The 25,329-nt window shown below is 55.6% G+C and overlaps 2 protein-coding genes across 4 annotated transcripts in view; one reads left to right on the forward strand and one right to left on the reverse strand.

Moving 5' to 3' along the window:
* The window catches only part of DAG1 (dystroglycan 1), a 53,814-nt gene extending 33,685 nt beyond the window's left edge, over nt 1-20,129 (reverse strand). The window contains exon 1 of one of the 2 annotated variants that reach the window (XM_072875745.1): nt 20,011-20,129. The gene's annotated coding sequence lies outside the window, so the exon portion shown is untranslated. Of the gene's footprint in view, nt 1-18,873; nt 19,024-20,010 lie in introns of those variants that run through there. The other variant, XM_072875747.1, reaches the window with a different exon arrangement.
* Nucleotides 20,130-20,408: 279 nt separating this feature from the next.
* MST1 (macrophage stimulating 1) lies at nt 20,409-25,316 on the forward strand. 2 transcript variants are annotated; one of them, XM_072875749.1, is made up of 18 exons: nt 20,409-20,582; nt 21,055-21,196; nt 21,362-21,474; nt 21,610-21,724; nt 22,000-22,136; nt 22,210-22,330; nt 22,432-22,550; nt 22,643-22,808; nt 22,908-23,038; nt 23,109-23,211; nt 23,348-23,484; nt 23,613-23,648; nt 23,731-23,842; nt 23,916-23,993; nt 24,059-24,205; nt 24,288-24,394; nt 24,872-25,011; nt 25,092-25,316. In XM_072875749.1, exons 1-18 carry the CDS (start codon nt 20,531-20,533, stop codon nt 25,251-25,253), a joined length of 2,118 nt encoding a protein of 705 aa, XP_072731850.1. In that variant the 5' UTR covers nt 20,409-20,530; the 3' UTR covers nt 25,254-25,316. The 2 variants fall into 2 exon arrangements, with proteins under 2 accessions (XP_072731850.1, XP_072731851.1); XM_072875750.1 differs by having other exon boundaries at nt 22,646-22,808.
* Nucleotides 25,317-25,329: the final 13 nt, after the last annotated feature.

Genomic DNA, 25,329 nt, shown 5'->3' on the forward strand with positions numbered 1-25,329 from the left:
CTGCCAACACACCGGGGAAAGCTGCTTAGAGATCAACAGATAAAGGCTTTTCACCATTCAGCCTGTTACTTCATATAAATCAGGTTGTCCTGCTACCGAAAGGCATCCCCATATGAAGTGTGAGGTGCTCAAAAAAACCCAGGAGCAGCAGCAGCAAAAATCAAGTCCTCACACCGTGGCCGAATCCCTTCAGACCTCCCCCCGATGACCAGAGGGTCCTGCTCCCCTTTCTACAGGGGCAGTTCTGCAGTCTGGAGCTGCACTGTCTTCTCACTTGTCAATGCAGGTGATCTCCTCAAAGTACCACCACCTTAAAATAGGGTTTCGTCCACAGAAATAACTCCAGACTCCTCAGAGATATGAAGTCATGTTTTGAAAAGCAACAGTGCAGCAAATTCCATTAACTAATTGAGTCTGCCCTCTACTTGGGCAATGGGGAAGCATGATTTCCCAAAGCCCATCCCCAAGATACAACATGTTATTTACTAGGTACGCTGCTGCGACCCTTCCAGAGTGATCCAGAGGATCTGCCACCACCACCCCGCTTCTTCTGGCCTCCTGGAGCAGGGACTCCTGCACGGAGCGTGCCATGTCCCACAAAAAATGGGAAAACTACCCTGCTCTTATCTTCAACCCCAGTAAAGGCTGGAGGGGGTTGGAGAAGACATGCACAAACGAAGCCAGAGGCAAACAGTAGCTCTTTAGAGGAATAAACCACTCCGTCAGCCTGCCGTGATTGATAAGTACATCTGCCAGTCCCCACCTGCTGTTCACATTCCTGGCATTTCTTTCTGCAGCATTTTCTCCCGAGAAGGGACCGGCTGCTTATCAACTGCTGCAGAGGAGATTTAAAGGAAAGGAAACAGGCCCCAGCTTAAACAAAACGAAGAGATTTCAGGCCCCGAGCATGCCAAAGACAGTTTTCTTGCATCAGATCAGGGAACCTGCTGAAGGGGTTTATTCCAGGAGCCCTCGCAGGTTCAGAAACTCACAACGGGCGTTAAGTGCTCCCCTTTGCTGGTTCCTGCCACCATACCTCTACCAAATTCCTGGCAGGTAAAGTGTGGGGCTCCAGAAAAGTCTCTCTACCCTCCAGCTGCTCACGCCAAAGTCATTTTCTGCACCGGTAAACCACCCCCTAGAATAAAAGGGAGATAAGGGTGAAAACACGCCAGCCTCTCCAGAAGGGCGAAGGCTTCGCTGCCTTCCCCGCAGCGAAGGGCTGATTAGCACCAGCAGCCGGGAGCCCAGGCAGGACAGCTGTTCAGAGCAGCAACAGATATTTCTGGGAGTGAAGGAGCAGGAGTTTAGTTCTGGTTTTCAGCCCTGGACACAGGCTGGGAGTTCCTCCTTTTCTTCAAATTGGTTTTAACGTGGCAAGACAGTGAAGGAAAATAAACCCATACAGCTATGGGGGAGCCTCAAAGCAGAGGGGTGGACCACGAGCCTGCTTGTTGTCAGAAGAGGAAAAAGCAGCTCCGAGGAGCTCTTAAGAGCTCGGTGCCTTTAAGATCCTGACCTCTCTGTCAAACTTGATCAAAATTAGCTATTAGCATCAAATTTATTAGAGCGCATACCCGTACCGAAATCTTATCAGCCTGGTTGCCGCAGGGAGCCAAGGCAAAGCAGGGTTTCTGGAGTTTGGGTGCCCCAGCACCCATCTAAAGGTGATTTTCTTTCACTGCAAGAGGCACAAACACAACTACAAACACGTCTATGAGTTCTTGCTTCTCTGCCATCTTTGGGGAAGGAAGGAGAAGGCAGCAGGAAACAAATGCAGCTTTCCCCACACCTGAAGAGGAGCAAAATGCAAACCAGCTTTTTATTTCAGACCAGGGTGGTTACTTCCATCGACAGGCAGTACCACTCCTTAAGGCAGACAGTGTAGCGGTGCCTTTATAAACCAGGGTGAATGCAATACAAAATCTGACTTATCCCGGACGCCCGTGGGGAACGTCCCAGCCCCGAGAGCTGTGGCTCGGCAAGCAGGACACCCGCAAACACCGTGAGCACCGGCCAGTCCCCTGCCTTTGCAGAGCAGCTTCCCGACCAGTTTTCGAGGGTATTTCCTTCCCAAAGCTGCCATGCTCGCTCTTACGAAGGAGCCAAAAGTTAGCAGCAGCAAGGGAAAGGGGAGGGCGAGCCAGGTGTGAGCAGCATTTGATTAGCTGGCTAATGGGTGCAGCTGTCCTCCGGTTTTACAGCTCTTGGAGGAAATTTAAACAGGAACTTTCTATAAATTAACTGCCCATAAAATGAGCATGTTTTCTCAACACACCAGAAGGTCGGGAGAGGTCTGCTCAGCCCCCCGTTCCCAGGACACCAGAGTTCCGAAGCAGGAGAACGTGGATTTAGCCCATGCAGTGGTAAACTGGTGAAAGCACGCTCACAAAGCAATCAAAGTCATTCTCCGTTCACAGCAAACTAATAATTTATATTCCCCCTAAAATCCCCAGTGCAATCCAGATGTCTAAGTAGCCTTTGTCCCAGAAAGCAAACTATACAACGGCCTCGGAAAGACACCCACGGCTCCGCTTGCCAAAGTCCTCGCAAGGCTGTTTATTCTGCGGGAGCGACAAACACATTGATTTCAACTCCTTCCAGGTCTGGAAGCTGCAAGGTGGTTATAAACACTGTCCCTAACCTTTCTGGCTTCCTCTTCCTCGAGAGGATTATTTAAGAGGTAAGAGCTGCCTGTTAGGGATATCCTGTTGATAAAAAGGCACCTGACTGGTTTCCAGTTTTGAGGAAACCTGGAGGATGGGAAAAGCCAGTGCAGCAAACATGGGAAATAAAAGCAAGCAAGCAAGCAAATTGCTGAGGGTGCACAAGGAGGACCAGTGTGCGTGGTGCGATGCTCACTCCCCGTGGTCACCCTGAGCCGCAGGAGGAGAGCCCCTGGCAGCGAGGACCCCGGGAAGGGCCCTTTCACCAGGGGACAGGCTGGCTCGTCCCAGGAAAAGAGGAGCAAGTCATTTGGCCTAAGGGCTGAATTCCTCTGGCAGCACAAGGAGGGCAAGTCCACAGCTGCACCTGTCCCTGGGTAAGGGGCCCACGCCAGCCGGGGTAAGGGCTCGCAGCGGCGGGCAGCCCCCACCACCCTGCTCTGGGGCCGGCGGGCAAGAGCAGTGGGTTTCCCATGCTGGGGGGCTCAGCGCAGAACCCTCCCGGCACGCTGGCTCTCCCAGCCTGCCGGCAGCAGCCTAGGGGTACAGCACCCCAGGGAAAAGCTGTGCAAAAGACCTATGGAATTGTTTGGAAGAGTCAAAAATAGAGTTTGGGAAATGAACACAGACCAGCCGTACAACTGTTCCAGGGATATTTTAAGTATTACTACAGTTGCATTCCAGTCCCTGAGTATATTTTCTATAAACAAGTATTTTAAATCACTTTGTTTCAAAACTTATTAGTCAAGTGCAGTGCAACGCTTCAAGTTTTAGACCTGTAGGCTGCCAGCCAAATTTGCTGCCGATTTTGAAAACTGTGCCCTATTAGCTAGGTTATAGTATAGGATCATCTTTGGGGTTTTTTCAGGTGCTTTTCTACAAACACATTTATTCTGTATTATAACATTAGACCTCTACTAATCCATCAAGCCCGAGTTCTGTGGATTAACACATTTTTGTTCACAAACCAACAACACTGGTTTTCTTTTCAAATCTAGGGTTTTTTTCCTTTTTTACAGGCCAATAAGCAAAAGAAAATACACCAGTAATTCTGCATGCAAAGTAACTCTCTTTAGAACTAGGTATTTTTCTCATTGACAAAGCCACAGCACATACAACTGGCAGCAATTTCTGGGAGCCCCGTTTGAGCAGTGTGCGAGGCTGCCAGGACACAAGTACTGCACGTAACAAGCCAACTACACCACAGATGTGCCAAAGCTCCCCAAAGGCATTTCTCCTCTAAAGAGAGGGCAAAGTGGCATGCCGAGGGAAAACAGATCATCCTACGTCCTAACCTGGGTACCCTGCCTCCAAAGAGGGAGCTAAGAAACTGCTCGCCTGTAAAAGTTTGTGTCAAAATCCTTCAACGGGGCTGTGCAAAGGCAGGTCTAGACCCATACACCTCTTGAACCCAAACACACTGCATTCACAGTCATATCTAACCCAGACGCGGCAGTCGGCAGTTTTGGGAGATCCAAAGCACTAGCAAACAGCAGGGGACGGTGTAAAGGGGCTCTGCTGGTCGCTCTGCCCCTCCAAGCTCCCGCCCCATCAGGGACAGCGGTTCTTGTGCACCGGAGATACCAACAAAACACAGCTTAACCTTCAGAGCATAGATTTCCACCAGCGCTTTACAGTACACAAATATTAATATTTGCAAATAAATCCAGGCCTGCTTAATCCAAAAAACACACAGCTGCGGCCAAGCATGTGTTTTCTTTGGAGAACAGACCAGACACTCCGAGCCTGGTTGCCTTACCTATTTTTGAAAGCCAGATTTCAGTCAACTGAACAGATAACAACCAAGCTGAAACACCAACCCTCACCACAAAACTTCCTGCTCTTCAAGCCCTTGGTTGCTATTGAAAGGGGGAAAACACCCCCAAGGTACTGCAGTCTCTACCAGCCCTGCCGGGGAGATGGGGAGAAGGCATGCCTGCTGGGTCAGGTACGCGGGGCAGGTAGCTGCCTGCCAGCGTGCCTCATGAGTTACCAGCTAAATCAGGTTAGAGGAGCCATGCTCTGTGACCGTTCAGCAGGAACGGGGCTAGATGACCCCTCTATCTCCCTTCCCATCCTTACAGCTCAGGCTGTAAATTCTTCAGGGGCAGCTGTGAGCAGGAGGTCCTGGTGGAGCACCACTGGTGACGGCTAGCTGGGACCTCCGCAGGGAGCCACAGCAGTGGTTCCGACAGCTCCAGGGTAAGGATGCTGGGTAAACCTAAAAAACTGTGAAAAATGTTAATGTGTTGTACTGGTACGCAGACTGCACCTAAGAAACTGCTTAACCGGACGCAGGTAGAGGAACTGAGGCTAAAGTGGAGTGATTTGTCTCAGGGGCATTTATCGTAGGTGTAGGGTACCCAGCGTGCCACCAGCATGAGCCACATAACTGTAGGGTAGCTTTGGGGTGTGGGGACTTGCAAGGCCACCTGTACCAAGATGACCATAGCAGCGATACAGCCATACAAGGTTGAGATTGCCTAAGTAACCGGAACGCCAGATTTGGGTATGGATGTAGCGAGGTTGAAACCAATGAGCAAAAAGTAATAAGGGGCTGTTCTTTGGGAGTCTGGGCAGAGAAAGGGAGGGACAGGGGCAATGAAGAGGGGGGTCCAGAAATAGAGGGGGGCAGGGGGGAAGGAGAATAAGGTACAATATAAAGAACAAAGGAGGGTCAATCTTCCTGTGGTAGGAGCAGGGGCACCTAGGGACAGCCATGACCCCGATGTGCAAGTTCAACCCCCCCCGGACAACCTGCTGCATCTCCACCCAGCCTGCATCCAGAAGAGTTGCCATGGGAGGCCAAAGCGGGATGAACTCGCACCCTAACACAAAGTGGCATGGGAGGGAAGGGTGACAGATTTGCAATTCAGCAGTAGTGCGATCCGTCAGATTTAGCAGTAATAACTACCAGCTTTAGAGTTGTAAGTGTGCAAAATGCTCTAGCTGTAAATTACTATCGGAGGTGTTTATTAGTGAATCAATTAAATAGTCAATAACTTGACTAGTTTCTCAGTAGAGTATTGCTTCATAATAAGCATAGCAGTCTCTCAGATCAGCTATGCCTCCAGCCTGCAGCCCACAGGGGCTGGACCAGAGCAGGGGCTCAGCCGGATCTCCCAGCCCAGAGGTCTGGGTTAGCTGCTCTCTAGGTACCTCGGTTAAGCAAAAGCACTTGGTTAAGCCTGCATGGGTGGATGCAATCTGGGCTGCTTGTGTCACCCGTTTGTACAAAGCCTGACACGAAGAGGCTGTGACACACCACTACCACGGTGTGAACACACCATTGGCCACACTTTTAATAGCTTCTAATAATAAACCAGGATAAAGAGCTTAAAAGTTTGAAGTGCCAGCGTAAAGCACACCTGCAATTAAAGGGACACTCCTCAACCACACCACGTCAGCAAGACCAGCGAGCCAGCCATGCAGGGCTGGGGACGGGGCCCACCTCAGGTCCTCCCACTCTTTGAGCGGGACTGAGCTAAATCCTCCCTCTTCCAGAATTCGGTGGCAGCAGAAAAATGAGCCGGTCTCATTAATTTCACCTCCTGCTGCCTGGTGAACTTCTCCGCAACAAAAAAAATGATTCAAAGCTATGCTGGTGACCTGGCAACTCGAATCTTCTGTGGAGCAGGAGGCAGCAAACAACCTGCCGCAGCATCACTCATGTAATGGCCAAGTTCCGCTCTTGCTCCCCAGAGCTCAAGTTATTCAGCTAGGTACTTTAAAACCCAGCTAGGACGCCTAGCAAGGCAACAGCTTCTCTGCAGGGCAGTCTATGCAATAGAAGGATGTCCATCGTCAGCTGGTGGCTCAGCAAAGCCTCCTCTGACTTGCAGGAGACCCCAAGACCGGCACGACACAGGCAATACCACCAACTCCTCCCTGCAGCTTCCTCTGAGCCTCACCGGAGCCAAGTACACCGGGGCACCCTATATTCCTGTGATTTCCAGAGTTCAAGTTTATTTTTTAATCTGATAGTAACAGTAGAAGACTATTAAAAAACCCCACACTGGCCTGAGCGGCTCCAGAGTCTAAAATAAACATGCCAAGCCCTATTTGTGATGGAGTAAAAATAGCTTGTTTCTCATCCCTTCCCAGGACCTCTGCTTCGTACACAAAAGCTTCACAGGTTAACTATAAAAATACCAGACGTGCAAGGAATGTCTTGAGTTGAGCTTTACACTGTTTGGAGGAGTTCAGAAACCCACCTCAGCCCCGCAGCAACGGGACGCACCCTCAAAGCTCATCTCCTGCCCAGGGCTAAAGGCCAATTCCCTTTAATAGAAACTACCATCCTTCTGGGGAAAAAAAAACAACCACCAAACCAAAAACACAAAAAACCACACTTCACTGGAATTACATCTTGTGCTCTTTCTTGGCTGGATACCTTTTAAATGACACTTATTGCAAAGAGCATTAACTGTAAAAGCTAGTGCAAAGCTGTGCTGCAGCTGGGACAGGCTCCCCAGGAAGCGGAGTGAGCACAATCAGCGTCTGCATCAAAAGGAGAAGAGATACTGCGGCTGGTCTGGCTCACCGTAAGAAACATTGCTTCATAGCAAGTTCTGCTAAATTAACTTTTTTCCAGGGCCTAAATGTAGCTCTCCTGTCACCTGCAATGCTCAGGCCTGAAGAGAACAGAAAAACAAGACCTAGGAGAGCAGCACTACAGGAAGGCCATCACGACACTGAGTTTAATCATTACATCATTTCTAATGACAGATCAGCCGGACCCACAAGCGAGCACCAACCTATTTACGACTCAGGCTTTAAAAAGGACCAGAGGAGAATCTGCAATGCATCTGAAACCTGCTGGTATTTATACACGCACTAAAAGGTGCCCCAGGCAAAATGCCAGGCGTACGCATCCCCAACCCTGCGGGCAAAGCTCGCAGGAGCCACTGGCCCCAGGAGCCTTCCCAGAAATGGCCGGCAGCCCATCCAGGAGGGACGGGAAGGTCCCGGGCTGCCGGCACATCTCCCTACAAGGCAGTCCTGACAGCGACACATGCAGCCGTCCATCTGCTGCCGCGCTCTCCCGCCTCGCCGCGGCCCGAGAGCACGTACCAGGCTTTAACTGGGCTCTAATCCACCCCAGACAACACGTGGCAGGCACTGGTTTTGTGGCACCCTGAGACCACCTCTGCCAGCATACCCACCTACAAACACCGCGCTCCAGCACCGGCTCCGCTTTTGCCATTACAATTCATCTCCAGAAACCTGGGCTCAAATTGAGGTGGCATAAATTTAAGCAGCGATTTGGGGCTTTGGGTGAGACGCAGCGACATCTCAGAAGAGCTCTTAGCACAGCTACACTCATTTTAAGTGACAGGGACAAGAAAAACAAATTTGCTTGCTAAATACACATTTAGTTTAGCTGGTCATATTGAAAAGCTCAACATTAGTATTTTAGATTATGTTCTTAAACATTCAAGGCCAGCATTTAGTGAGATCTGTTACATGGGTCCTTAAAGTTTCCCCTACTTGATTAAAGCAAATCTTGAGTCAAAGGCTTCAGGAGATGGGAAAGCCATATTCTCCCCCCAGCTATTTCTTCCAATTACTAAGCACCCTAGCAAATAAGAGAGAAAAAAGTTCACCTTTTTCCAGGTTTTAATTTGTCTGGCTTCCTCCTCCTCTTGGTATAGACTTTCATCATCTATGGTCAAAACCATTTCAGAGAACAAGGAGAGTGATCTGGCATTTTCCAGCTCTCGTCCCACCTGCCTACACACTATCACTGAAGAGTCACCTCACCAGATGCTTCAAGGTAAAAACCACAGCTTGTCTTATTTACCTTAATATTTTGTGTTAGCCATTACATAAATACTGCTGCTCTTAAAGGAGGCTTCTCTCAAGTACCCTGCTCTCCTCACCTGCCATCGCTTCCCAGTCTTTTAGCTTACTCTGAAAGGGCAGGACTCCTGGAAATAAATTCTCTTCTCTGGTAGGCACTGGTATAACAGCCCAGCCACCAAACAAGCACCAAATAACTGCGACACACCAATAATCTCACCCCATATGTGCAGCCCAGGATTTCAGCTCATAATTCCACCCCCCAACGCATGCATTACAGCGATACTCCCGTCCCTGACGCAAGGCGATGCAGTGCATCATTCTTCCTTCCTACTCTGGTGCACTTTTCCTCCTATTCAATGGCCCACAAAGATCTCAAGAGATCACGCAACATGGGACCCACGAGCAGCACGCATTCTCCTGTGATGGCAAAGACTTGGAAACTCAACATTTTGTAGAGAAAGGAATGGGTGAACCTTCTCCCTGACTCATCCTCCCGGGCTAGATGTGCCCTGGCCTGAAGCCCCACAGCATCATCACAGCCAGCTTCACGGTCATTTTAAGCTGGTGTTACTTCCAGAGGAAGCATTTTCACCCCATCCCCATCCCAGTCCTCTCTCCCCTTCATGCTGGTACAAGTGTTACAGCTGCACAGAGAAGGGGATGGGGGAACCCACACACATTAAAGAAACCCAGCAAGAGACAAACAAGAGGCCAGTTTCCATCTGGCTCAGCTTCCTGGCTGATTGCGGGGTCTGCAGGACCACTTCTCTTTTCCCTTGCACCAGCACAAGTGAAAGGCAGGACCTCTTCTGCCAGCAGCACCAGCTCAAACCAACCGAGAAACCAAGCACGCCACGTTTGGACCCCGTAAAAAACTGTGCCATACAAGAGCACTGCACAAAGTCGCCAAGGAAAACCCAAACAATTCCAAAAGATAAAGGGAAAAAGAAATTAAACTGGTTTCAGCTGGACATCTCCCATTCATTTCCCACTATTGTCCTAACCAGCATCTAAGCAGCACATACTGACAGCGAGGGCCACCTCCCACAGCCAGCTGCATCCTAGTAGCATGCAACACAATTCCCTTACAGCAGAAGTCTGCGACTGGATCTATTCCCCATTAATAGTCTGCTCGAGCACTTCTGGGCAAACTGCAGCAAGCAGGCGAGTGACCTGACGCAGGTTTCTTTTCAGCTACTGAGCCACTTTAAAAGACATCTAAAAATACATTAAATGCTTTTCTCATGTGACTTTTCTATGCAAGGGACTGCTCTAAAGCCTGCCAACAGCAAATGGAACAAGACGCTGCTGCAAGACCTCTTTCCTGCACCAACGGCCTCCGCATCGTCAACTTGTTTGAGTCCAGGAGACCAGCCTAAGATAAAAACCCGGAGCAACATGCAGTCTGCTCGGCAGCATCAGCTACTGATGGAGCACCATTTTCCCCAAAGGGCTATGCTTCCGTTCAGGATCACCACCCAGATGGGGAGCAGCAATGTTTTGCGTTGTTTCTGTTCCAGAAGGATCTTTAACTACTTACCCCCAGAAGAGTTCAAATGTATGCTCCTCCCGACCAAGCCTGAAGAAGAAAAATAACTTCCCAGCTCTGCTGACACAGGTAATTCCTCTCCATTGCGGAGAGGCAAGGTAAACAGGACAACTGTTTGCCTTTAAAAGTGCTTTGCAAGTCAGCTCAGCTGGCTGCTACCACAAAACCCAAGCAGGAGGACACTGGCCACTTCAATTACTCCAACTGACCCCCAAGCACATCTCCTTAGAGTAGCTTTACGTCACCAAGTTTCCCACCAAGACTCTTCCTCCACTCCCAGTGGGGAGCAGACAGCTTTTGTGCTCTGTTGAGATGTGGACCCGTGTGCTTAACAAGCTTTTGTACACGCCTGGGTCTGCTTTAAACTAGAGCAGACGCTGACATGCCAGGAAATGAAAGTTGTCTGCTTCTGGATCAGTTCAGGCTGCAGAGCTGAGCCATCTGCTTCTACGGATACTGAGGGTGGCTTTTCCTCGCTCCAAACCAGACACCTAGCCGTGTGCCCAGGCGGCTCCTAGCTTCAGCTGACCTTTTCCAGTTGGCACAGCCCGAGACTGCTGGTCCCAAACAGGGCTTAGAGTCAGCTGCGCAGAATTCGCTAAGAATCATCATCTTAAGTCACTGCTTAAAGAAGAATCCCACCCCTAAACACTTGCATAGGGATCAGCTTAGCCAACCTGAATTCCCATATATGACCAGAAAATAGGACTTCAGCATGTGAAGCACTCTTCCCCGGGCTCTCAGCTGGAGTGACCAAGCCACACACTACACCAGTCCAAAAGACACTCACAGGGAAGAGCTCTGCACCCAGCCCTGCTCTCCATCATCTCCCTCATGCTGGTGGTGGACTGCTTGTCCAGCAGGATCTGAGCTGACCAACCCATCACAAAACACAGGTATGTGCAGCCAGGGCACAAAGGGCAGAGGGCAGAACCGCCCCTATTTGCAGGACCTTGATCTCCTCTTAACTTCAGGAAAAATCAAATCCTAAGTCTCACTGCCTCCTCTGTTCTCTGCTTTTCCTTGTGGAGCAGGGGAGAAGCTGCCTCAAACGATCTCCTGAAGCATCATATCACGGCAATGGTTTTCAACCAGCATGTGAACAGACTGTAAGAAATCCATAAAAGGTGCGGAAAGGCTTACCTGAAGTCAGCAGGATTAAGTTCGCTATACAAAGTTATGCACCTCCAGGGGAAGCTTTAAGAGCCTGCAATTCAGGGAAGAGAAAAGGGCTGGAGGCTGCTGAGCTGGGTCACGCCAGAGCAAAGCGCACAGCACCAGGATGCAGCACAGAGGTCTGCAGGAAACAGCTTCTTCCTGTGACGGCAGGACAGTACCACGACCCCTCTCCCCCGGGACGCCCACGGGCCAGCCACGGCCGACTGCCAGACCGGGCTGAGCTCGCAGAGCCACGTCCAGTTTGCAGATCAAAAGTCACCGAGGCGCCAGCGAGCGATGCACAGCCCTACCCGTCCCAGCAGGTCCCGGCTGCAACCTGCCACCACCGCTGCTGGGGCTAGGGGAAAGCAGGAGGCGGAGGCGAGCAGCAGTCGCACCCTTTCCACTTGACCCAATGACTAGGACGTTTCGGGAGCACGGCAGGCTTTAACGTAGCAGCACAGAGCCAGCATGGCGGGGAGAAAGAAGAGGAGGGTTGCGATTCCAGTTTCCAGGAATAAGGGGCATGCGGTACTATGGTACCAGCGCTGGGACACTGGCTTGAGGGGAGGGTGGTGACTGAACCACATCACAGGTCTGGAGTACTGCTTCTAGACTCCAGAAGCTCGTCCACCTCTGATCGAGGCTTTTAAGCAAACCTTCTCACGCCTCAATTAGCCATGGTAATCACGGACTACTTCACTCTGCCACTTTCAGCAGACAGAATCGCACACAACTTTTATCCCGGCTTATCACCATTACCACACAGGGGAACACCGCTGCCTCCTCAATGCTTTAAGTCCACAATATACAATTTTACATCTTTACCAGTAGCAAATGAAGCCCTTTTTCATGTTAGCTTTGATTACAAAGTTTTCATGAGGCTATGAAGCCCTATTCTTATACTTTTCTTACAAACAGTTTACTACCACGGATTCATGGGGTTTTGCATCCAGTACCTTACAACATGTTGCTTTAGCTTCCTCTGTACATTTCTGAAGGAGATTTGTATTTATTCTCAGCAATTGTTATTCTCAGAAGATCAAACTTCTTACCTCCCTAAAGGCTGACTCTTGATAGTCAAAATTTTATTCTAAGATGCGATAAAATGTTTCCTGAAAGAGCAACCAGCACAAGGCTGTTGGCATATGGATAAACATAAAGCACCGGCTTCACAAACACAGCTGGAAGCACAAAATTCTCCACGCAGAGGACACAAAGTTTCACATTTTGGCCAAACGGCTCACTCCGGGGGAACTGAATTGATACCGTGCAAACACATGCAGCGCCGTGTCACAGACCTTTATGTTAGATTACATGAGATTGTTAGCCCAAATCACTTCTGTATTACTGCCACCAACAAAAACATTAGTGCCCAGCCTGAAAAACACCTGATCTGACCTGGACAGTAATTAAAGTAAGGTTTACTGCCCTATCCCGATGCGTTATTCCACACAAGGTGGACAGATCTGCATTGTGACCACGCTCCAAGACTTGCAGGACCACTTACAACCCCACAAAACAGCTATTCTGTGCACAAACACCACGTGGCAGAAGCTTTAAATGAACTCACTGCGAGAACTAATGAAATCAATGATACAAGTTGTTTGTGCCTATTAAGTTCAGTTGTTGCCAGTACGACTGAAATTACACTTTCCAACGTGTCTTCAAGCATGTGCTACTGTACAGCATGCAGGAGAAAGGAAAGATGCTGAGGATTTTTGGGAGCAGATAGGCAAGGGGTTTTTGAAGTTTAGGAAAAATATGAGAGGCAGCTTCTCCCTTTGAACTGGTGCAGTCCCACCCTCGTCTCCAGCCAGTCTTTACCCTGCATCTGTAGAGCTAGAAGTCTAATTTTTTGAGAAAAAGAGACACAGCTACACTGATTCTGTGTTATCTTCCCGATAGGATTCTGCAAAGTTTAATTCAGAGAAGGTTTTAGAATAACCACCTTTTATTCTCTAATGCAGGCCCCAGGCACTATCATAAAAATTCCACTAGAAATATTTCCTTTGGGGTGGGAAAACACCATGCATGGTCTGTCATGCAGGAATCAGCTCCTACAGCACAGAGAGCTCACACTCCACAGAAATCAAGACCTAACTAGAAAGTTTAAGGGACATGAACAAGGAATCATTGCAGCCTCAAATATTCATATCATTGCAATCCCAATGTCAAAATCATCACACCAGATTTTCCACTGGCATCAAACTCTATTTGTAGATGACTGCAAGACCATTTTATTAGAACCACCCCTTATTTTGGGAAAAGCAAAGTACTCGCCCTCAGAGAAAGCAGATCTAGAGAGAGGGTCTTTTCCTTAGAGGAAAGAGAGAGCCCCAAAGTGTTCGGTCTCAGCACACACACACATTTTTCTGCGTCCTGGCTCAAAATGCCTCTCGCTACCCACCTAGAAGCCCACACCTGCGCAAGGCCTTCCTGTAGGAATCCCAAGAGCCACAACACAAAGATAACAAAAGATCTCACCTTACATTTCTACACGTTATTTCAGCAATATTTAGAGAAAGGCTGATGAAACTTTTCCTTGCTGTAGAGGAAACTCTCAGCTAGAGACCAGTACTGAAGGGCTGCTTTAGAGAGTAAGTTTATGGGAGAGGCACAGAAGCCATACTGGAAAAACTCAGCAACTACTCCCATTCTGATTAAAGCGGTATCTGAACAGCATCCTGGACCACTGAATAACCGAGCAAATAGAATAATAGAGACAGGGATCACTTATCAACCACTCTTGCTCCCTCTCCCCTGTAATCGATAAGTCCCAAAGAGGACACGCACACAAGGAAATCCTTTCGGGGCCTCATGGGAGCTCTGGGAAGAGATGTTTCCCGAAGAGCCTGGAAGAGTCCTATTGGGGCTGACCTTGCACAAGAGAGGGAAGAAGCCTATGTGACAAGAAGCAGGCAGTGCCACCCCAGCAAGGGACCAAGAGCATAGACAACCCCCACGTCGCGATCTGAAGTTGTGACAGTGGCATGAGGCTTTCACATCGCCTGTCGTAATTCAACACTCAAGTGGAAAACTGACAGTTCAAACTCTCGCCCAAGCCTCTTCTTACTGAAGCTCATCCAAAATCAATCCCTAGCCCTTGGGACTGATATAAAATGATCAGTATCTGCTGCTGGAAACTCTCATCAAAATTACTGAATGCTAATCCCCCCCCCTTAAGGAACACACTTCACAGAAGATTAAGCTTTCTGAAGTCTAAATGTACAATCTAGTTCAAAAAAAGACAAGACCCAGTATGAATTCATTGCCTACATGCATTCAGCACTCGTGTGACCTGTAACTATGCTAGAGTAAACTGAAACCTCTCCCGTAATCACTTTTTCAGCCCCTGAGGAGGGAGGGGAGGAATGCCGCTCGTCAGGTCCCTACCAAGGAGTATTTGCAACATCAAGTACTGCAGGAAGAGACTTCTAAGCCAATTTGTTGGAAAGCTCTGAGGAGCCAGGATACAAAATATTTCTGAAGCTGCCCATGTAACCCTCTATGAATTGAGCCCTTCTCAGAAAGCACAGTAGAAAATACACACCACACCCTTATTCAGGGTTGCAATGATGGCAAATGCCATAGCTGAGCATTGCGGTGAGACCACAACACAAGAAAAGGGGAAGAAAGGAGATCTCATCAGTGGAAACCTTCATTCAAATATATCTTTACAGGTCAGATGAGGCTAGGAGCCTGTTTTTCTAAAGAAAACCCAAAACAAAGCTGAACACTGTCCACCTGCGGGGCTGGGACAAGTTCTGCTGCTGTTTCCAAGTCCCAGTCTCTGCATGTGAAGATCTGCCAGAGATAGTGTACTGTGAATCCCACCAAGAATTACTCTCCAGGCCTAGAGGATACCTGCAGGACAGTGAAACCAGGGGGACAACTCAACCCTGAAGAACAACATATCTGTTACAGCTAAGATCACCATCCCAAGGGAGAGCTCTGCTGATACAACGGCTCCCTGCCTCCAAGGATGGTGCGGCTCCCCTCCTGACCACTTTGCCAAGCCAGTGGAGAAAGGGTCAAGCTGAAAAAAAAAAGAACAATTTTATGCCAAGTTAGCAGGATCAGTTCATCAATGCATCAGCTCAGCACCACAGCTGGCACGTGGGAGGAGGCAAGAGGGCACAGCTGAAAGCAGGGAAAGAGAAGGGCCCTTTTAAGAGCATCAAGCCATGAGGCTGGCTGAGGCAACCGCTCGTCCTGAGCTAACCCACCCCTCTCCAGCACAGGGACCATGCCCACCTCTCCCTCCTCCTCCATGCTGGGCCTCAATTCCACTCCACCAGCGCTGCCAGGGTGCTGACAAGCTCCTTCTGGCTGCGGCATTTAGAAGCTCCTTCCACAGACAATTCAGGTTACTAATTTGTAGAAAGTTAACCCAGGAAAAAAAAAGATCAGCTCAGCAAGATGACTGCAAACACCATGGCCACAATGACGTGTCTGGAGGTCAGACCTCTCCAAAAGCAGCGAGCCTTATACCAGCTCAGCCATCCCACACAACTTCACCCTCTGCTGCTCGCCGCCCCTCACCCCAGCACAACCGCGATGGCATCAGGACTGACGTGGCCCGGCAGTGACACAGCTCAGGGGGTCACCCAGCAGAACACCACTTGTGTTAAGGTTTGGGGGGCTGTGGTGAGCTCTCCGCAGTTAGACCAGTTAGACAAATGCAAGGGACACTGTAAGGGCCGTGGGAGCACGTGGTAGCCCAGGAGCCCCCTCCAGCTCTCGGGTCCCAGCACACTGCCCAGGGACGGGACCCTGGACACAGAAGAACCGCAAGGCTGCGTTGCTGATTCCGGCGAATTTCCTAGTGTGCATCAAGCCTGGCTCCTAGAAACCAGCACTGCCAGGCTGAGGTGACCTTGAGCAGGACACGGCATTCAGGAAAACAGGGTGCATTCCTAGGGTGCCTTACATCGCTTGCACCCCAGCTAATAACTTGGGCAGAAGCCACCATCAGGCAAGAAGCTCCAGCTGTAATTCAGGCCATGGTTTCAAGACACATCTGCCCATCTGAGCAGGTCACCGCCGACAGAAGAGGCCCCGTTGCTTCCCCCCACCCCGAACAAAGCCATGCCACTCACCTTGCCCTGTCTCCTCCTCATCAGATACCCAGAACAGCTCACAAACCACATGCAAGAGCCAGGGAGCTTTCTGCTGGTGCCCAGGCGATCAGCTCACGGGCCCAGCAGGCACCCGTGAGAGGAAGGGAGCGGGCCTGCCTGGCCAGGGGACTTGGACCATCTCCTTTGGAGAGCGTTGCACCAGCAGATCAGCTCGGATGCTCATGAAAAATGCAATGACAAAGAAAGTGGTAACATCAAATATATACAACCATCCTTCCCACTGGCAAGCTGAATTTTTATCCCAGAAAAGCTGAACCAGAGACAGTTTAAGCCAACGGATAAGTGCAGGGAGACACACAGATAGAAAAAGATACTAGACTAGGAAGTGCACCTACCTAGCGTATTCACACAGGTTAATATATTAACTTTCCGTCCAGCAGCACCTTAGTAGTTTGCTCAAATTTATTCAATCTCACAGAACAAGCCCTAAAAGCACAGGTTCTTTGGGTTGATCTTTTATTTTTCACTGGTTAAACATGGTCACAGTCTTCTGCGAATCGCATTTAAGGTACAGAGCTCTCCAGACTGCACAAACATCCTAAGAACAAACATTTTCAGCATACCAAGAGCTCAGATACACTAGGTCAATCCAACTGTGTTTATTTGTATTTCGCCCAAATCACCGCCGAAATACTTGGAGCTCAAGGAGCGACAGCCTCCCACTGATTCAGCAAGAGACCAGAAGTAATGGGTAGACAGTCTACAAGCGCCACAAAGAATGCCAGAGACATTTATTTACATGACCCCTGTTTGCCCAAGGAGAATTCAGAGTTTGCATGTTCCTCGTTCAAATTAATTACTACTAGAATTAAATCTTCTGTACTATTCCTCAGCTAACAGAAGGAAAGGCACAAACAATCCAAAAATTATCCCCACAACGAAACTTTTAAGACAGCTGTCATTGCCGAAACGAGACAGACGGTTTTACTGCCGTCAGCTGGAGTTCTTCCCCAGGCTGGCACAGCACCCTGCTATCTCTGCAGGACAATCTCTCTCATTAGCTCTCCAAGGGACTTGGAAAAGGCAAGGAGACACCATTCCTGCTGTTGAGCAACACCACTCCTGCCACGGCAAAACCATCACGCCCTCTCTGCTAGGCCGACAACATGCCGCCTCTCACACCTGTGCTGCAGACACTAAAGCATGAAAATTTCCACAGGACCTGGCTGCTGCAACTGCACCGTCCTCTTCTCCATCAGACCTGAGCGGGACCACCGGTCTTTATAGTGCAAAGCACCTCTCCGGCTCGTCAGCTGGCACGCTCGCACAAGCCAGGATGCAGCAGCGCTCCCTCTGATGTTACCCCCTCACTGCCGGAGTACAGCTCTGCCGACAAGAGACACGCGAGAATTCCTCCAGACCAGCCGTCTGTGGAAGATAAGTTACGGTCAGAGCTTTGAGCCAATTCTAACCACCCACTTTACCGCTGAAGCTGGTGAGAGGTCTCCCTCTGTCACGCGTCCTCCTTCATTCCTCGTACCAGCAGAGCCCAGCACTCTGGGCAGAGTGAGAGACAAGAGGAGAAAGAAGTGGATAAGCAGTGCTCGAGCTAGCAATGAGTACCAGCCATTTCTAAAAGCAGAGGAGTGCTCGGGGTTAACAAATCCCATACAAAACCTACTGGTATACAGTGAGGCACAAAACACCTTTACTGCTATCAGCCCCACAGCTTTTGCCAATTCTCCAGGCCTAATATCAGCAATTAAACAGAATTTACTGCTCCATTTACACAACACTGAAAGAAATTAGTATTTCTAAGCTAGCATGTGCTGTCAACAACATCATCTAGTTATTCAAGAATTCATGCCAGCTCCCAAAGAAGTGTGCGCACTCCTGCAGCAAGAAGACGGCGCGACCTGGAATCAGCCAGGCTTTGCTGATTACTCCTCTGAGTAAACAGTGGTGTTCCCAGCACTTCAGCTTGCTCTCAAGCTTCTCCTGTTGGCATACTACCCTATATTTAGGATAGAAGAGCGCAATAACAAGCATTGGGAAGAATGAATAAGTGGTTTAGGATGCTCAGAATAGCGGCAGAGACTGTGAGAAGAAACCTATGCTGAATTAGAAACTCTTAAAGCGAGGAAAGGAATCTGTAAAGCTAAAGATGGGAGGAGACAGCGTTCCATATATAAAATTAAATAACGAATTTTGTTAAGGACAGCATTCCCAAGGCAAGAGACGCTAGGGGTCCGTCCATCCTGTAACAGCAGCGGGCAGTGGAAAGAAGCCGTTGCCTGGAGGGGCTGAGAGCAGATGGGTGAATACTTGGTCTTTTTATACAAAAAGAGAACTTTAGTCTCATTTCGGACAGGTAAGCGATATCAGTGCCACTTTCCCAAGCCTACAAGCCCAGAGCTCTGGGACCAAGGGAGATGCAGCACCTCAGGGAGTGACTGCAAACCCTGCTGCCCAGCTCCCACGTCCCCCTGCCTGTACCTTCCCATGCCCCTGCCTGCACCCTCCCACCCACGAGTAGCAGGTTAAGCTCTAAAAGCACACAGGGGGAGTTTGCGGCCTGCAAACCTGTAGCAAAACTTGCTTAAATTCATACCCGCTGACTTGATGGGCGCTGGAGACTCGGGTGAGCTGCTCCGCAGCCTGTTGCTTCTGAGGAGCCAAGGAAGCCACAAGGAATATTCTGCATTTACGCCTTTTTGTGCGGCAGAACCATTTACTTGCATTTAGTCACCCGGACCGCTGACTAAAGATAAAAGTTTGACTGTGGGTGTGTTGCGCCCGGAACAGCCTCTGCTGTTAGTCACGCTCGCGGCGCCGGGACCCAAGGTCAGCCCCGGGAGCCCACGGGGCCCCACGGAGCCCCCCCCCGCGAGGCCGGCGTGTCCCGAGGCCGCGCCGAGAGCCGCGGGGCTGCCCTGGCACCCTGCCTGGGACTGCGAGGGGAGCGTGCCCGGAGAGACGCCAGACTCCGCCGGACACCTGGAAATCCACCTGCGCTCCCACGGAGCCGAGCGGGGCCCGGTGAGCGGGGAGAGCCGCCAGGGGCCCGCGCGCCCCGCGGGGCCGAGCCCGGTCAGCCCCCACGGGCCCCAGCGCACACGGCCAGGAACCACGGCACGGCCGGGGAACGGCCGCCGCCACCTCCAGCACCTGCGCCGCTCCCACCGCCCCCGCCGGCGGCCGCAGCGAAGCCCCACGCCTCGTCCGGTACAGCCCAAGCCGGCCCAGCCGCTCGGTGCCCCGGGCCGGGCCCGCTCCGCCTCCCGCCCGCCGGCAGGGCCGGCCCCGCCGGGCACCCCCGGGCGCGGCGCCCACCCAGGCCCCGGACGGCCCCAACCCGGCGGCCCCGGCGGGGGCTGGGCACAGGGCGGCGGGAAAACAACGAAGAGGAGGGCAGCGCGGCAAGCCGGGGGCAGCAGCGCCGGGGCCGGACCCCGCAGCCAGCCCGGGCCGCCGCCCGCGCCCGGCCTCGGCAGGCCGCGGAGAGGCGCGCCGAGGCTGAGGCGGCGGCGGGCCGCCCCCGCCGGGCCGGGCCGGGCCGCCCCGCTGCCCGCGCCCCGGGAGGCCCGCGCCCGCCGCGCCTCTGCCCAGGCCGCGCCGCCGCTCCCGGCCCCGCTCCGCCCGGTAGGCCAAGGGCAGGGCGGCCCGGCAGGTGCCGCCGCAGCCCCGCGGCGCCGCCGCCGCCGCCGCCGGGCGGAGGCCGGGCCCCCCCGTCCCCGCGGCCCCTCACCGTGCGACGGCCGGGCCCGGAGGCCGCTCCCCGCCGGCTCTCGCCGCCAGCGGCCCCGACGCACCGAGCGGGCGGCGCGGCGCGAGCGCGACCCCGCGCGGGCACGTACCTGGGGGAGGGGCGCGCGGCGCCTAGCAACCGGCGGCACGAGCGCGCCGCGGCCAATCGGCGCCCGGCGCCCGCGCCCGCCCCGCCCCCTCCGCCCCGCCCCACCTGGCCGCGCGCGGCTCCGCCTCCCCCCGCGCCCTGCGGCCGTCCCGCGCGGCCCCGCCCTCCCCGTCGCCCCGCCCCGCCGCCCCCTCCGCTCCCGTTTGGTCCCGCTCCAAGCCCCGCCCCGCGCCTCCCTCCGCCCCCCCCCCCACCCCCCGGCCCCGCCCCCTCTCTGCAGGCCCCGCCCCGCGCCCCACGTGCGGCCGCGCCGCGGGGTGACCCCGGCCCCGCCTGGCCCCGGGCCCGCGGGCAAATATTTGCCTGGGGCCGGCCCCGCGCTGCGGCAGCCTGGGGACGCGGGGCCGCCGCTATGCAGCCCGTGCTGGGTGTCCTGCTCGCCCTGGCCGCGGCCCTCGGCTCAGGTAGGGCCCCGGGCTGGGCCACCGTGGGGCTGCCGCGGGGCTGGAGGGCGTGGAGCACCGCGGGACCTAGGCAGGCCCAGGGGCCAGGCCGGGAGCCTGCCGGCCCCTGCCCTGGCCCGCGGCAGAGGGGGGTAGCAGGAACTGGGGGGCTGCAGCGGGTGCTGAGCACCCTGCTCCGAGGGGCAAGGATCCCACGCTCCATAGGACAGACATCCCACGCTCCATGGGGCAGCACCCCCCCTGCTCCGTGGGGCAAGGGTCCTGTGCTCTGTGGGGCAAGGATCCCGTGCTCCATGGGGCAGCACCCCCCCTGCTCCGAGGGGCAAGGATCCCACGCTCCATGGGACAGACATCCCACGCTCCATGGAGCAGCACCCCCTTGCTCCGTGGGACAGGGATCCCATGCTCCATGGGGCCCAGGTGTCCCCCCTGTGCCCCCACGGGCACGCTGAGCTCCTGCCGCACTCCCCAGGCCACCGCTCACCCCTCAACGACTACCAGCGCCTGCGAGCCACCGAGCTGCTGGCAGTGCCCGCGGACCCACTGCTGCCGCTGCCGGAGCGGGGCCCCGCAGAGCAGTGTGCCCAGCGCTGTACCGCCAGCCTGGCTTGCCGGTGAGCAGGATATGGCAGCACCGCGGGGCGGGTGGGAGTGCAGGGGGCCACGACACCGGGGTCACTCTGTGCGCTTGGATGCTGGGTGCCCGCGTGTGTGCCCCCCGGGCCGCACGGGCCCTGGCCCCGCAGGGTGCCGTGCCATGCTCCCGCTGTGCCTCCCAGGGCTTTCCACCGCGACCGGCAGAGCCAGCTGTGCCAGCTGCTGCCCTGGACCCAGCACTCACCCCGTGTCCAGCTGCAGAAAAACATCCACTATGACCTGTACCAGAAGAAAGGTGGGCTGGTGCCGTGGGGGGGCACGGGGACACCACAGACCGGGCACAGGCCACCCGGTGCGGGGCTCCCCGCTGCCCGTGCGCCCCGGCCCAGCTCGGCCCCAGGGCTCTGACGCGGCCCCCTGCTCTGCCCAGAGTACCTGCGGGACTGCATTGTGGCTGACGGCACCAGCTACCGCGGCACGCGGGCCACGACAGAGAAGGGTCTGCGCTGCCAGCACTGGCAAGCCACAACACCGCACGATCACAGGTGCCCCCGTGTCCCCAGCTGCCCCTGGCACCTGTCGGTGGCCCCGGACAGCACAGGACAGCGGGGAACGGGCTGGGGACAGTGTGGGGGCAACGGGGACAGCGTGGGGGCAATGGGGACAACGGGGACAACGTGAGGGCGATGGGGAGAGCACGGGGGCAATGGGGACAGTGCGGGGGCAATGGCACCGACTGGGGGTGGCACAGCCGTTGTGGCTGTGCTGGCCCCGGGGCGAGAGGCTCCCAGCAGCACTCCTACCCGCCCCGCTCCCACAGATTCCTACCGTCCCCCCGCAATGGGCTGGAGGAGAATTACTGCCGAAACCCCGATCAGGACAAGCGGGGCCCGTGGTGTTACACCATCGACCCCAACATCCGGCACCAGAGCTGCGGCATCAAGAAGTGCGAGGACGGTGAGTGCCACAGCCTGGGGGTGCCCCGTGCCGTGTCCCCATCCTCCCACTGAGCCCCCCCGGCTGTCGGCAGCCATCTGCATGACCTGCAACGGGGAGGAGTACCGCGGTGCTGTGGACCACACCGAGTCGGGAACGGAGTGCCAGCGCTGGGACCTGCAGCACCCACATAAGCACCCCTACCACCCTGACAAGTACCGGCCCGCAGCCCCGGGCAGCGCGCAGCCGCCCCGGCCATGCCAGGTGCCGGGGTGCTGGTGCCACCCTCAACTGCTGCTCCCCGTCTCCGGCACAGGTACCCCGACAAGGGGCTGGACGACAACTACTGCCGCAACCCCGACAGCTCCGAGCGGCCCTGGTGCTACACCACCGACCCCAGGCGGGAGCGCGAGTACTGCCGCATCCGCCTCTGCAGTAAGTCCCCGCTGGTGTTGCCACGCGGCTGGGGCCGGGGGTCCCGGGTGCCAGCCTAACCCTGTCGCTCTGCCCCTCTCCGGCCACGCAAGCAGAGAAACGCCCACGGCCCCTCAATGTCACCACCAGCTGCTTCAGGGCCAAGGGCGAAGGCTACCGGGGCCGAGTGAACGTCACCGTATCGGGGATCCCCTGCCAGCGCTGGGACACCCAAACGCCCCACCAGCACCACTTTGTGCCCGAGAAGTACCCATGCAAGTAAGGGGGTGGGGGGGGTGCACCTGGGGAGGGTGGCAGTGGGCAGCGCCCCGTGGGTGCAGGCTGGGGTGGGGGGCACCCATGCGGCCCCTCCACCAGGGACCTGCAGGAGAACTACTGCCGCAACCCCGACGGCTCGGAGGCACCGTGGTGCTTCACCGCCCGCCCCACCATCCGCATCGCCTTCTGCTTCCACATCCGCCGCTGCTCTGACGAGCTGAGCACCCAAGGTGAGCCGCCCCCGGGCACCCGCCCCTGGGGTGCCTGCCGGGGGTTCCAGCCCTCCCTGCCTGTCCCCAGACTGCTACCACGGCCACGGCGAGCGCTACCGCGGCCACGTCAGCAAGACGCGCAAGGGCATCACCTGCCAGCCCTGGGCTGCCCAGGCGCCCCACGTGCCCCAGTGAGTGTGCGAGGGAGCATGCTGGGGGGTGACGTGTGGGGACAGGGATGAGGATGGGGATGGAGACGGGGTTGGGGACGGAGATGGAGATGTAGGGATCGTGACAGTGATGGTGGTGGTGACTTCCTCCCGGCAGGATCTCACCCATCACCCACCCTGAGGCACACCTGGAGGAGAACTACTGCCGCAACCCCGATAACGACAGCCATGGCCCCTGGTGCTACACCATGGACCCCCGCACCCCCTTCGACTACTGCGCCATCAAGCCCTGCTGTGAGCCCCTACCCGCAACCCCTGCAGAGCTAGGGGGGCCCCCGGCAACGCCCTGGGGTGGTTTTTGTCCCCAGTGCCCCCACCCCAATGGTCCCACCCCGATGCCACTCTCTGCTTTCTCTCCGCAGCCGGCAGCATGGTGCCCTCCGTCCTGGAGAACGCAGGTGGGGGCCTGTGGGCGCCGGGTGAGTGCCGTGGGGCGAGTGCCGGTGGCACGGCCCCGGCTGACGCCCGCTCTGCGCGCAGATGTGGTGGCATTCGAGCAGTGCGGCCGGCGGGACGAGAGGCTGCAGCGGAAAGGGCGCATCGTCGGCGGCCAGCCTGGCAACTCGCCCTGGACCGTCAGCATCCGCAACCGGTGAGCAGGCGCCCCGCCTGCACCGCCCCACGGCCAGCGTCCGCCCCGGGAGCTCACCCCCCTGTCCCTGCAGGGCCGGCGTGCACTTCTGCGGGGGGTCCCTGGTGAAGGAGCAGTGGGTGATCAGCACACGCCAGTGCTTCTCCTCCTGGTAAGGCCGGGGCTGGGGCGCGGAGTGCCAGGAGCCCCCCGCACCCTCACATCCCCATCCCGCAGCGACGCCGACCTGGCAGGCTACGAGGTGCAGCTGGGGACGCTTTTCAAGAACCCTGGCCCCGGGGACCCCGACCAGCAGACCATCCCCATTGCGCGGATCGTCTGCGGCCCCTCCGAGTCCCAGCTGGTGATGCTGAAGCTGGTGAGGTGAGTGGCCGTGCCCCGGCCCCCACCGTACCCCGCTGCTGGCCGGGCTGGCACCACATCCCGCCCCCCCCTCTCGCCGCAGGCCGGCCGCTCTGAACAGGCGCGTGGCCCTGATCTGCCTGCCGCCCGAGCGCTACGTTGTGCCCGCAGGCACCGTCTGCGAGATCGCCGGCTGGGGGGAAACCAAAGGTACCCGCCGCAGGCAGCCCCTGCCAGGGTGTCGTCCCCTGCCATGGCATCCCCTGCCCATGCCATTCTCCTGCAATGACTGGCATCCCCCTGCCCACAGCATCCCCATGTCCATGGCATCCCCCTGCCTGCAGCATCCCCTGCCCCACAGCGTCCCCTGCTTGGAGCATCCCCCTGCCCGCAGCATCCCCCTGCCCGCAGCATCCCCGGGTCCCTGGCATCCCCCTTCCATGGCATCCTCCTGCCCATGCCATTCCCCAGCAACAGCATCCCCTGCCCACGGCATCCCCTGCCCGCAGTACCCCCTGTGAGGGCGCTCCCCCTGCAAAGGCGTCACCTTGCATGCTGCGTGCCCCACCCGTGGCATCCACCCACCCGTGGCACCCCCTGCCGCGGCATTCCCCCTGCCCGTGCCATCCCCCTGCCGTGGCATCCCCTCTCCGTGCGTCCGCTGCCCCGCGTGCTCACTGCCCGCAGGCACGGCGGACAGCAGCGTGCTGAACGTGGCACGGCTGCCTGTGCTGGCCCACGGCGAGTGCAACGCGGCGCTGCGCGGGCGCCTGAAGGAGGGCGAGCTGTGCACCGCCCCACTGCGTGCCGGCGTGGGGGCCTGTGAGGTGAGCCGGGCCGGGGACTGCTGCCTCGGGGAGCCCGTGGGCGCCGGCACCGCGGTGACGCCGCTCTCTGGGTGCCGCAGGGAGATTATGGGGGGCCGCTGGCCTGCCTCACCGCCGACTGCTGGGTGCTGGAGGGGGTCATCATCCCCTCCCGCGTCTGTGCCCGCACCGACCAGCCCGCCCTCTTCGTCCGTGTCTCCCTCTACGTCGACTGGATCCACAAGGTGATGAAGATGGGCTGAGCCGGCTCAGCCCCAGCCTGGCACAGCCGCCAGCACGCAATAAAGGCTCGGCCGTGGCCGCGGGGGTGGGCGCTGC

The sequence above is a fragment of the Ciconia boyciana genome, chromosome 11, assembly GCF_034638445.1.
Source record: "Ciconia boyciana chromosome 11, ASM3463844v1, whole genome shotgun sequence".
NCBI classification, from domain to species: Eukaryota; Metazoa; Chordata; class Aves; order Ciconiiformes; family Ciconiidae; genus Ciconia; species Ciconia boyciana.